This window comes from Eulemur rufifrons, chromosome 20 (genome assembly GCF_041146395.1).
Source record: "Eulemur rufifrons isolate Redbay chromosome 20, OSU_ERuf_1, whole genome shotgun sequence".
Taxonomy (NCBI): Eukaryota; Metazoa; Chordata; class Mammalia; order Primates; family Lemuridae; genus Eulemur; species Eulemur rufifrons.
In genome coordinates this window covers 30,057,632-30,070,996 of record NC_091002.1, presented here as the reverse complement: position 1 = coordinate 30,070,996, position 13,365 = coordinate 30,057,632, and the positions used below count along the sequence as shown (strand labels likewise).

At 43.1% G+C, this 13,365-nt stretch overlaps 1 protein-coding gene across 1 annotated transcript in view; it reads left to right on the top strand.

The window, feature by feature from the left end:
* Positions 1 to 12,925, top strand: part of FERMT1 (FERM domain containing kindlin 1) — a 28,678-nt gene extending 15,753 nt beyond the window's left edge. The window contains exons 9-14 of the mRNA XM_069496155.1: positions 5,016 to 5,140; positions 5,893 to 5,999; positions 7,171 to 7,392; positions 7,979 to 8,103; positions 11,133 to 11,274; positions 12,752 to 12,925. Coding sequence (XP_069352256.1) covers positions 5,016 to 5,140; positions 5,893 to 5,999; positions 7,171 to 7,392; positions 7,979 to 8,103; positions 11,133 to 11,274; positions 12,752 to 12,925 — 895 coding nt within the window. The remainder of the gene's footprint in view (positions 1 to 5,015; positions 5,141 to 5,892; positions 6,000 to 7,170; positions 7,393 to 7,978; positions 8,104 to 11,132; positions 11,275 to 12,751) is intronic.
* The last annotated feature ends 440 nt before the right edge of the window (positions 12,926 to 13,365 follow it).

The window sequence follows — 13,365 nt, the reverse complement described above, 5'->3', positions numbered from 1 at the left end:
TAACAAAGCCCTTCAGATAAAATATGCAGGAGTTTGAATTGCACATTCACGAGGCAGGTTCATGGTTCAAAGGTAAGAGCATGGGCTTTGGCATCAGACAAACAATGGGTGGAATCTTAGCTGCACCACACACACACTAGCTGGGTAAGCTTAGGCAATGTTTTACATCTCGGAGCCTCGGTCTTCCAATCTGTGAAATGGGAATATAGTTCCCCTTGGGTTTTTGGGAGGATTAGGTAAAATAATGCATATGAAGCGTTTAGCATGTTGTCTGGCTCATAGTATGTGCTCAATAAATGGTGATGTATACATGGCCAGTATCTGCAATAATAAACATATATATCTGCCAGACTGGAGTTTCTATTAGAGTCCATCTGGGAGGTTCAGGACTCTGACATGATTGGAAGGCTCTTTTATGTTATAGTTTAAAAATGACTTGTCTCAGAGCTTTGATCGTAGGCTTATAGAGAGTAGTCATTTTAGTTTATCTACTTTCGCCTGTTTAAGTGCTTCTGATAAATGCCCTAGTCACCGCAGGTTAACCTAAAACTGCTAATAAGTCAGAGAATGGTTTATTCCCTCGGAAAGAAAGAACTGCCACCTCTGTGATGGTGCCAAGGTGTGTTAGGATGAAAGAAACAAAGCTCTTTGAAGTTCTCTCAGTTCCTTATGTCACTTTATGGTTTGTTGACTTTTCTTAACAAACCAAGACTTCACTGGGGCAGTTGGCTTTAAAAGAAACACAGGTTGCCTTTGATAACACATGATGCAAAGAAAGACCTGGAAAGGATGAACAACGAATCAGGTATAAATGAGAAACAAGCATCCAAAGGTAGCAATAGCTGTCACTGGGTTCCTATGAGTTTGTTTTTGCTTTTTTTTTTTTTTTAATGTGATTGTAGGATGTGGTCTCAAACAATAGAGTCATTCATTTAACCTCCGTGACATAAATAATTGTAACCACAATTGTCTCATACTGTTGTAGTCAGAGCTACAGAAAAAAAGTAACAATTTGAATCCACAAATATATCTTTATAAAGTATTCATAATTGTTCTGCAAAGAAATTGGGTTGCCATATTCTCTGTATAGAGCAAATTGAGTTCTTCATAAACCCGATGGTGACATCTTCCTATAAATGCTTTCAATGAAGGAGGCGCATCACTAATGTTTCTCTGAGCTATTACAGGCTTTTGGTGTCACTGTTATATTCAGACTCACAAAATCATCCTCACATTTGGCCAATAGACTCTTTATCTATCAAAGGTCTCAAGCTGTTGAATTTAGTATATAGTATGGTTTATGGAAGGAAGAAACAAAGAAAGGAAAGAGAGAGAAAGAGAGAGTGGGAGGGGAAGGGAGCAAGATTGGAGAGTAGAGCTCTATTCCTGGTGGGGATGTGACCTCTAACAGACCCTTCATTTCCCTGGGCCTTCTTTCCTTGGACTAGTCCTTTGAGTTTTTTTCTTTTACAGTTAAGTGCTTTTCTAAACGAAATCTATTCAACCTACTATGTAAATAGTGCACTTCTGTTTCCAGCAACATGGCATCTGCTCTAATGCCAACCAGAATCTTGCTATAAATACATATGAATGCTGGATAAAATAAAAATAAAAGAATTATAAATACAAAATTGATTATGAAGTGAAGCAGCAATTCCAACTTGCAGGAAATAGAGAGGGAACCTAGTTCTACCAGGGAAGCCTCAGCGGCACAGGGGGATTTGGGGCGTGGACATAGGTTCTCATGGCTTGAGGCTGGGATGTAAATTCCCACGTGGGGGTGGGGAATGAAGCGTTAAGGCCTGTGTAACACAGTAAGCCAGACCCAAAGCACCTGCCTGAAGGTGGCAACTTGCAAGCAGTGCCTTCTCTGTTTAATGGGGAGTAGAAAAACTACCTGTCAGCAAGAGAAAGCAATAAGGAAGTTTACCTTTGCAGGGGGTTCTGTGGGGAAATGAAAATTCTCTCCTGAGAGATCAGAGGCAAGGTTGTGCCACACACATGTGTGGCTATAAATTTAAATGTCTTATGTGATATGGGAATCCTAACAAAGTGAAATAGAAACTGGTCCAGGACCACAAAACCTAGGAAACCCTGGCAAATGTAGTTGTAAAAATACTTAGCGGGAAATATCCACAACCAAGAATTCATGGGCCTTTTATGGAAAACAGTCACATCATAAAAAAAATGAACTCCCAATAAAAATTACTAACCATGCAAGTTAATGAACCACAGAAGAGATGTAGACCCAACAAGCAACAGGATTAGCAGTTTCGTTAACTTTAGGTAATCATATAATCTGAAGAAAACATAAGTATGTTTAGAATCATTAAATTAAAAAGTAAAAATTGTAATAAAATAGAACAGGCAACATATTGAAAATGAACCAAATTGAAATTCTAGAAGTGAAAAATACAATCAAAGAAATTTAAAACTTATTAGGTATATGAAGCATCAGGTTAAAAAACACAGTTTAAGAGAGAACTCAAAAAGATAGAAATGAAAAATATGATCTAGATGGAATGAGAAGGTCCAGCATGTATCTACTAGGAGTTCCAGAGGAAAACCCTCAGAAGAGAATGCTTGAGAATTTTCCACAATTGCTGAAGACAAAAATCCTTAAATTCAAGAATCACTAATCTCAAGGAAAATAAATCAGTATAAATGCACATCTTGGTAAGGCCAACTATTGATAAGAGAAAGTCTTTAAAATCAAAGGGAAAAAAAGACAGATGTCCTACAGAGGAGCAACAGTTAGGTGGGAAGCAGTCATCTCATTGGCAACAACTATAGCCTGGAAAATAATATAGAAAATGCTAAGAAAACCATCAATCTAGAATTTTATGCCCAATCAGTCTTCCAAGAGTCTACTTGTTGCAATCCCTAAATATAAACCAGACAAGATACAATCCTACCAGTAAATTACATATTTAACATAAACAATGATTTATGCCAAAACTGTAAGGTGTACGCACTGTTGGAGAGACTGCTTAGGAATAAATAAAATGATAGAGAGAGACCACATAAAATCCATTCATTGAGTCACTTATAGACATCACTGTAGCGAAGACATAGTCAGACTTACACAGTGTGCTACAAGAGTTATCAGGGTGACTTATTTTATTAAAAACAAGACTCTTAAAATATAGAAGAATCTTTACAATACTTCATAGAGACATGGAAAGTAATCATGAAAATCTTTGGCCCCATAGTAAGACTCACTGGTTTTCACACAGAAAAGTACATGTAAGTAGAGTTATGCATTTTTGTTTTTTCAAAAACATAATTGCTCCAACATGGATGGAACTGGAGGACATTATGTTAAGTGAAACAAGCCAGAAGTAGAAAGTTTCCACCACACGTTCTCACTCATATGTGGAATCTAAAAACAAATTGATCTCAAGTAAAAAGGAGAAGAGAGGATACTAGTGTCTGGGAAGAGTAGGAAGAAGGGAGAGATAGGGAGAGATTTGTTAAAGCTAAATAGGAGGAATACATTCTGGGGTTCTATACCACTTTAGGATGACTATAGTTAATAACAATATATCTTTCCCAAATAGCTAAAAGGAAGATATTGAACATTCCCAACACAAAGAAATGATAAATGTTTGAGATGATGGATATGCTAATTACCCGATCATTCATTCCATGCTGCAGTAAGCTATGATCGGGGCCACTGCACTCCATCCTGGGTGACAGAGCAAGACCTTCTTGTCTCAAAAAAAAAAAAAAAAAAAAAACTCTTTTAAGAATGTGTTGGGGCCGGGCACGGTGGCTCATGCACTCTGGGAGGCCGAGGCGGTCGGATCATTTGAGCTCAGGAGTTCGAGACCAGCCTGAGTAAGAGCGAGACCACCCCCGCCCCATCTCTACTAAAAATAGAAAGAAATTATCTGGACAGCTAAAAATATATAGAAAAAATTAACCAGGCACCGTGGCGCATGCCTGTAGTCCCAGCTACTCGGGAGGCTGAGGCAGGAGGACCACTTGAGCCCAGGAGTTTGAGGTTGCTGTGAGCTAGGCTGACGCCACAGCACTCTAGTCTGGGCAACAGAACGAGACTCTGTCTCAAAAAAAAAAAAAAAAGAAGAAGAAGAAACTACAGAAAAGAGGCCGGGCGCGGTGGCTCACGCCTGTAATCCTAGTACTCTGGGAGGCCGAGGTGGGCGGATTGTTTGAGCTCAGGAGTTTGAGACCAGCCTGAGCAAGAGCGAGACCCCATCTCTCCTAAAAATAGAAAGAAATTATATGGACAGCTAAAAATATATATAGAAAAAATTAGCCGGGTGTGGTGGTGCATGCCTGTAGTCCCAGCTACTCGGGAGGCTGAGACAGGAGGATCCCTTGAGCTCAGGAGTTTGAGGTTGCTGTGAGCTAGGCTGATGCCACAGCACTCACTCTAGCCTGGGCAACAGAGTGAGACTCTGTCTCAAAAAAAAAAAAAAGAAAGAAACTACAGAAAAGAGTACTCACTTTTAGATATGATTTTCCTATCTGATAACTTGAAGCTCGTGGGCTGTTCATCCTGAGAGATTTTTAAGATCCAAGAAGTATGCTGAGATTTCAAACGTCACCAGATTCACGTAGGTTTCTCACTTACATCATCATTTAGGAGCAATCCGTTTGTGCCAGGCACTGTGATACACATTTCACATAGGTGACCTCATTCCGTTCTCACAAAAGCCCTAGGATCGAAGACTGCTGCTGTCCCCATCATAGAGAGGGAGTGCATGTGGCCCAGGCACGTGGAGTGTCTTTCTAGGAGCACACAGTGGCAGAGCCAGAGTACGGTCCCAGGTGGCCTACCTCCTAAGCCTTCTCATTAAAATCTACATCTCATAGCAACACTTCCTTTCTAGTTTTTTGAAATGGGTTGGCAGTTTGAAAATTATTTTAAAAAATAAAGAGTATGTTGCTGGACAGGGCCTTTAGGGCATCTTGATCTGCTTGAAATTTGTAATGTGTTCTACTTTTCTGGATGGTGATTTAAATATTTATTGCACTTTAATTTGCAGGCCCAAGAAGTTAATATTGAAAACATTCAAACAATATTGGTTTGTCTTTAAAGACACGTCTATAGCCTACTTTAAAAATAAGGAACTTGAACAAGGAGAACCAGTAGAAAAACTAAACCTTAGAGGTAAGAGTACTCTACATCTTGCTGATTCTAGGCAAGGTTCCTACAAAATGAAGCAAGGTTTACTTCTAGAGGAACCACTATCCATCTGGGTTTTCCAGACCCTCAGCTCCTCGACCTCATGGAGCGTGGACTCGAATGCGGTCTAGTGAATGTAGTCACTTGCATTCTGCCGTCCCATCTTGCTCAGTGTGTCCAGAGTCTAGGACGTGGTGGTAAATGGCGTCCATAAATGTAGCACACGAAGCATTGTAAGATCCTGACAAGCTTTCTGAATTCAGAACAGTTATGTTTAATCCAGTATCACTTTACTGTCTATTCTAATTTCTGAAAGTCACTGTGAGTGTATACTGGTAACTCTCTGCTAATTGAAATATTTAATCAACCAGCACACTCAACTGTCATCAAATGGCCATCAGAGAATTTCCTCTGCTTTGATTTATTTTGACATTCATATTCATAATGGTTCCTTTGAGTTTGGATAGCCAATATCAAACTGAAAAATGAACTCAATTGACTTTTCTTATTTAAGAAAATCATAAAAGAAAGTCATTTTTCTTTGCCCAGGTTAATTGTTCGTAAGTCTTATTTAGTTATCCTTTAATGGATGTTATCTGCTTGCTCCTCCATTTTTCAGAAGAGAACCAAATCTGTGAGGTTTATGTTCAAAGTCTTTATTTTAGATGCACACTTGATATTTATCTAACAGATTCCTCAGTACTCAGTTTTGTCTCTGTCTTTTGCCATTCATTCAGGCTGTGAAGTTGTGCCAGATGTAAATGTAGCAGGGAGAAAATTTGGAATCAAGTTACTAATCCCTGTTGCTGATGGTATGAACGAAGTGTATTTGAGATGCGACCATGTAAGTAAAACCACAAAAAATGTTAAGTCATTTCACCATTATGAAGCCTAAAAGCAAAACCTATGTGATATTTTCTAAAATTAGAGCACTATTGTATCAGTGAGCTATTGCTTTGCAACAGTCACAGTGTAACAAAATCACAATGACATTCAACAATAAATATTTGTTTCTGAAAGATCTACAGGTAGGCTGGGGATTGGATGATCCAGGCTGGTGTCAGCTGGTCAGATCTGCTTTGAGACACAGGTTTCGGCAAGACCTTGCCAAAGGTTGAGCTGATTGTATTTATTCTGGGTCCCAGGCTGCCTGTGGGAAACTTCTCATAGTGATGGCAGGAGCGCAAAAGGCTTGAAATTGGCATACTGTCACTTCCCCCCACATCGCATTGGCCAAAGCAGATCACATAACTGAGCCCGATGTCAAGAGACTGGAATCGCACTCTGTCTCTTATAACTGTTAAGTTACAAGACAAAGGATGTGGATCCAGGGAGCGGGAAGATTGAGGCCAGTAATTCAATGTACCGCTCGCACTGTTGCACTGAACAATTCCCCTCCTCAAGGGCATCCCCTCCCCTTCTAGGGAGCCCCCCTATTCACCCCTTCAGCTCAAAAATGAGCTTAGACCTTAAAGAACAATAGAAGCCACTACTAACTTGTTCAGTTCCCATAATGCCCCTGGTTGCTACTTTAAAATTAGAGTCTTTCTTTACTAAGGATCGGCCAGCATATGAATAATACAGGAAATCAGTTAATGATTTTTTTTCATCATTTGCTTTTGTCACAGAGATCAGACATGATCTGAAACTGGAAATATGTACCCAGGAAGGCTCTCTGGTAGTTTGAGGTTTCACCTGTCTGTGCTTCATGGCACTCCTCTGTGTCCTTGGATCATCTTTAAATGCAAAGTTCCCTGCATGGAATTTATCAAAGCTGGCATTCCTATCCTCTAGCCCCTCAGTATCTAGAAACTCAACACCGGTCTCAAAGGCTATTGCCGGGTGTTACTTTAGGTCGTTAACAGACATGCAGAACGTGCGCCACTTCACATTTTTCCTTGCTTGGAAGGTGATAGTTTTGTATTACAATGGAGAAGAAAGTCCAAGTCCTGCTGTTTGTAGCAGGGTGGCTTTGCACTTGAGCTTACTTCTCAGCCCTGGGGTTTTCGCTGCAGGAGAATCAATATGCCCGATGGATGGCTGCCTGCATCTTGGCATCGAAGGGCAAAACCATGGCAGACAGCTCCTACCAGCCAGAGGTCCTCAACATCCTTTCATTTCTGAGGATGAAAAACAGGAACTCGGCATCTCAGGTGGCTTCAAGTCCTGAAAACATGGACATGAACCCGGAATGTTTTGTGTCACCTCGATGTGCAAAAAAACACAAGTCTAAACAGGTACTGCTCATCTTGTTGGGGCAATTGTGTGCAGTAGAATCTTTATGTTCTGAAATAAAAGGAGGAGTTCCATCTGATTAATGCCATCATTGTGAAAAATCAGTTGATGGAGAAAGTTGCCTATGTACTAAGTATTAGATGATATTAGGAGATTATTGTTAATTTTGTTAGAGGTGACTATAATGCCAACTGAATATAGCGACATTCCCAGATTGAACTTAATCAAGAAAAATTATTTAGTTCCCACCAACTGAAGACTGAAATTATGCCTCCATAGGAGTGGGTTAAAAGTTGCACAGATGAACTGAACTGTCTGTGGATACTCCACGCATCTTGGACAGAAGGATCCGAAGCTCTCCATCTGCAACCTTGGGAGCTTTTGTGTGTCCTGATCTCATTCCTGCTTCTCCATGTCATGTCTTATAGAAAAAGAGAGAGAGAATAAATGAATGAGATCGAATGGTCTTTGTAGAACTGCAGTCAGGCCTTGCATTTATTGTTCTCTTTGGGATCCGGCGCTGATGGGATGATTACAGGGCAGTCGGTGCACACAGAGGAGAGTTTGATGTCTCCCGTTTCTGCTTAGCTGGCAGCCCGGATCCTGGAAGCCCACCAGAACGTGGCCCAGATGCCCCTGGTCGAAGCCAAGCTGCGGTTCATCCAGGCATGGCAGTCCCTACCTGAATTCGGCCTCACCTACTACCTTGTCAGGTGACTACAGTGTTCACTTGTCTCTTTCACTTTCTGTTCAATTGTGAGTGGCTTTCTGAGAATCCAGTTTATTCTCATTTCGCAGAGAATATAGAACTCTTTATTTTAGAATGCTGCCCTTTCAAAAATGGCCCAAACACTTTGGGCTGCTCATGGACATTGTCCGTACCTTCTGTTCCACCCCCCTGAAACTCAGCTAAATGGGAAAGGAAATTTTAAAAGGAGGAGATTTGGTTCTTTTAGGATAACTACATTTGCAAAGCCAGAGGGAAAACGTCACCTGCTGATTTTATGAAAGCTGTGACTTTCTTTCACGTCAGCTTCCTCTCTGTTGTGTATCTCATATTGTGTCTCAGGGTGTGGCTTTGCCGAAATTTAGGTTTCTAGAAAGGTCCCAACAAACCTTGTGTCTTATCTTCATCCAGCTTTATCAGATAGCAACCCTGTTCCCACTGGTCCAAAGGACCCAGAGAAGGCCATCTATTACCCACTTCTGTTTTACAGATGAAAACACTGAAATTCAGAAAAATAGCTTAAGTGAGTCGTCCGAGTTCACCTCCTGGTCAGGGGCATGCCTTGGCGTGGAGCCCAGTGTCCTCATTGTAATCCCCACCCAGCGTGACACCTCTGCCCCACTGTATAAAAATGAATGGTTTCCCAAAATGTGTCCACAAGTGTGCTTGTGAATCGAATTACATTTTCCAGTTCAGTAGGAAAGACTGATGTTTAAGCAAAATCTAAACATAATCCTGCAGTACAGTAAGTACTCTCTGTCACTTTCTCATTTTATGATTGGAGGGTTGGAAGACGGGTTTGTACTGGAAAACATTGAATTATAGGAAAGCACAGTTTTCATTTGTTTTCTCGGCTCTTCAAAGACTCGGTTTCCTCAACCCCTTCTAGCAAGGGAGTCTATCCAGACTTTTCTGTTCACCGAAACATCTCACTTCACATCTATCCCCAGCGTTTATCCCAAACGAGCAACTCCTCCTGCTTTACTCGCTACAGCAAGAGTGAGGGAGGGCGAAGCTGTGCTGGACACCCACTTATGTGCATGGATGTGTGTGCACATGTACACGAGCGCGCACACACACACACTCACCTGTAACTCTGAGGTCAACCCCGCATGGTGGAAAGAACACAGACACTGGAGCCCACCGGGCCCAGCTTCCAGGCCCACCTCTGCCTCTGCTAGCTCTGTGACCTGGGGCATTGCCACCGACCTCACCAAGCCTCAGCTTCTGCTCAGAGGGCATTCTGACCAAATCCAGTGAAACAAGGCAAGGAAAGTGCCTGATAAATTGTGAAGGGTAGCGTGGGCCCCGAACACATTTCCCCTGCTGCTTACTCCTGTCCCCCACTGCCCTTTTGCCAGCTGTTTCCCCCTGAACTTCCCTCCACCTCCAGCATCTGTCTATGGAGGTGAGGCTTTGCGGCAGCAGCCCGGGGTGTGATGCAAACCTGCCTTTTCCGAGGCCAGTGCTCTGTGCGTAGGATGGCAGGCGGAGTCACGATCTGCCCACACCCGGGAAACCTGGGTCTTTCTTTGCTTCACGACTCCCCAAATTCCAGAGAGCAGCCTGGGGAGTTCCCGTATGTTAGAGAGAAGCAGGTGGAGCAAGAATGAGCTAACTTGTGCTATTAAGCGTTATGGTGGTGGAATGAATGAGTAATAAAAGATATGGGAATAATTCCAGAAAAGTACAATAAACTTTAATCATGGCCAGGCATGGTGGCTCATGCCTGTAATCCTAGCACTCTGGGAGGCCAAGGCAGGAGGATCGCTCGAGATCAGGAGTTCGAGACCAGCCTGAGCAAGAGCGAGACCCCGTCTCTACTAAAAATAGAAAGAAATTATCTGGACAGCTAAAATATATATAGAAAAAAAATTAGCCAGGCATGGTGGCACATGCCTGTAGTCCCAGCTACTCGGGAGGCTGAGGCAGAAAGATTGCTTAAGCCTAGGAGTTTGAGGTTGCTGTGTGCTAGGCTGACACCACAGCACTCTAGCCAGGGCAAAAGAGCAAGACTCTGTCTCAAAAAAAAAAAAAAAAAAAAGTATCTACAGAATCCGACCTCTCCTTATTGCCTTCACCACCATCACCATGATCCTCCACCACTACCAGGTCCAGAGTGATCCTACCTGGTCTTCCTGCTTCTACCCTTGACCCCTAAGTTTCCAACTCAGCAGCTAGAGGGATCTTTTTAAAATCTTAAGTCAGACCACCTGAAGCCTCTGCTCAGACCCTTCTGAAGGCTTTCTATCTCACTCAAAGGAAGAACCAGATCCTTACCCTGGCCTCCAAGACATTAGCTCCCTAATTCTCTAGCTCACACTCCTCTCCCCTCCTTCCCTGTGCCAGCCACACAGGCCTCCTGCCAGACCCTTGAGCACTCAATAAATAAACACAGTGGCTGTGCCCTCTGCCTGGAACACTCTTGCCCCAGAGAGCCATATGGTTCGTTCCCTCACGCACATTAGTTCTTTAATCAAATATCACCATCTCACTGACCTTCCCTGACTCCTTGTTTTAGATTGTGACACCTCATTGCCAGTATTCCCTGGACCCCTTCTGTGCTGTATTTTTCCTCCTAAGCTTATCTGGCACATTTATTTCACACTTATGATCCTCTCCCCCCACTAGTCAGGAATTCTCTATCCATTTTCTTCACTATAATATGAACAGTGCCTGAGAGGGAGTCCCTGGCACACAGCGGTGGTGCTAATTTTAAATGAATTGATCTGACCTCCTTATTTTACTTTCCTCTGACATCAGTTTCACTTAAAGAGTGTCAGTGGGATAGTCTTCATTTTTTTCCATTCCTCATATTTTCTATGTCACAATAAAAATTGTCTCCTGTAGAAAGTTAATCCCTCATTGTCTATTCTGCTAAAATGATTCAGAAATGTTGGTATTATCTTATCTTTAAGAAGTTGTATGTGAATGAACATCATTATTATAAGAAACAGTTGCTTCTCTTAACTAATATTATTGGGGTTTTTGTTTTTATTTTTTTTTTTTTTTAAGATTTAAAGGAAGCAAGAAAGATGACATTCTGGGAGTCTCCTATAATAGATTGATTAGAATCGATGCAGCCACAGGGATTCCAATTACAACATGGAGATTCACAAACATGAAACAGTGGAATGTCAATTGGGAAATCCGGCAGGTAAAGTGAAAGTTTTTGCTATTCGGTGTTGAGCCTGCAAATGTGTGTCCTCTCAGAATTGCAGGTTATTCTGATTGTAAAAAGGTGTTCTTATACTTGGATTAAGAACCCCCAAGCAGGTAGTAACTATCTGGTGAAATAATCACATGCAATTCTGGGCAGTTTCCTAACAAGTACAGACCAAATGTTCTTGAATTAACACCACAGGTTGGCTTTATCTCCACGCAAGCTTTCCATACAGACAGACGCTAAAATTGCTGAGCAGTTTGATTAATTTTCATCGACTCATCACAGGATTATATAAGATTTAGGCTGGTGATTACTTAGTGGAAACTACCTGAGATGTAACTGCTACACAAAATATAAACGCAAGAAAGGCCCCATCTCACCGGCTGCCAAAGGATCTAACTGATTGAGGACTCAGAGGCTCAGCTGCCCAACTGGAGAACATTCCAGTCCCAAAAGGGAAAAAGTGCCGGAGAAGCAAGGTGCACAGAGACGACTGAGAATAGTGTCGCCTCCTGAGATGAGGAGCCCGCAAACCCTTAGCCTGTGCGACAGTTTCCCATCATCTCCCATCCTAGGAACAACTTACCTTCAAGCCAAGCCTGTGTCCTGGGAAATTCCAGATGAAGTTAGCAGCAGCTTCCCATTGCTGATTTAAAATATTCTGATGTTGCTGGCATAGAATCTATCTTCTCTCGTTCCTTTTGCATTCTTGTTTTTCCAGTAGGAAGCCATCAACATAGAGGGACGGTAAGGGACACACCCTGGCGTCCTTTCAGCATTGCCGGTAACCATCTGGGCTCTCATTTGTAAAAATGAAGGTCAGAGATTGGGTGCACCTGTAAGGCAGTAGCTCTAAAACCTGGATGCATATTAGGATCACCTGAAGAGTTTTAAAATACCGCTGCCCAGACCACACCCAAGACCAGTCAAACCTGAATTTCTGGGAGTAGGAACTAGGCTTCAGTAAAGTTCCACATCATCCCAGTGGGCAGCCACAGCTGAGAACCCGTGAAGCATCTAAGTCTCTGCTAGTGCTTAGAGTTTATGACTTTCAGCTGGGAAAGGGCGCCAGGCAGTAGATGTGGGGAAATTGAGGCAGACCTTTTATTCTCTATTAGCGAGTCTGCAAAGCACCCTGCCCCTCAACACAGGGAGTGCTTGGGAAATTCTTATATCTAAACGACACAGGAAATACTGTCCGTGTGTGTTGGGAGTTCTGTTTTACCAGGTGTGTGACAACGTTGACACCACAAGAGGGCGCAAAGAGAACAACGTTTTCTGGAAGTGTTTAATTGGAAGCGGCGGTTTTCCGTGTGGTCTTTTGGGATATCACCTTGTCAGCCACCTCAGCGGCCCTCCGCTCCAGGGGCCCCTTAGTCTGTGTCACAGTTTCCCATCAGCTCCCAAGCAGCCTCTTTCTCGCCATCCCCTGTCAGAGTTTAAGCGCATCCGTGCCTTCCTCTTCCAGGTGGCCATCGAGTTCGACCAAAACGTCTCCATTGCGTTCACCTGCCTGAGCGCGGATTGCAAGATCGTGCACGAGTACATCGGCGGCTACATTTTCTTGTCCACCCGCTCCAAGGACCAGAATGAAACGCTCGATGAGGACCTGTTCCACAAATTGACCGGCGGTCAGGACTGAACCGGGAAGGCCTGCAGGGCCCACACAGACAGGCAAGCCAACGGCGGTCCCTGCTAGATGCAGGGGATCCACGGCTCCGCCTGCCCCGTGTATAGACTCCAGACCGACGGACAACACGCATTCACTCAGATCCTCGCCTCCTTCCAAACACACTGCTAGCACGTCCCTTTCCTCACTTTGCCCTGTGCCATCAGTTGTGGAAGGGGCCTCACTTGCCTTTTCCACAAAATGGGTGGGCAGGAGAGAGGGGGGTGCTCCAAGATACTAGGGTCCAAAGGCCCAGCATGTAGCTACAGGTCTGTGACTTTCAGAACCTGCCAGGTGTGTGGCTGGAAGTTGTCCTTGTGCTTGTCTGCCTCATTGCTAAGTCAGTCGAGAAGTCAGAAAGGTAAAAATCACATGTAGAAAGTACAAATCTTGTTCCACAAACTCAGGCATGA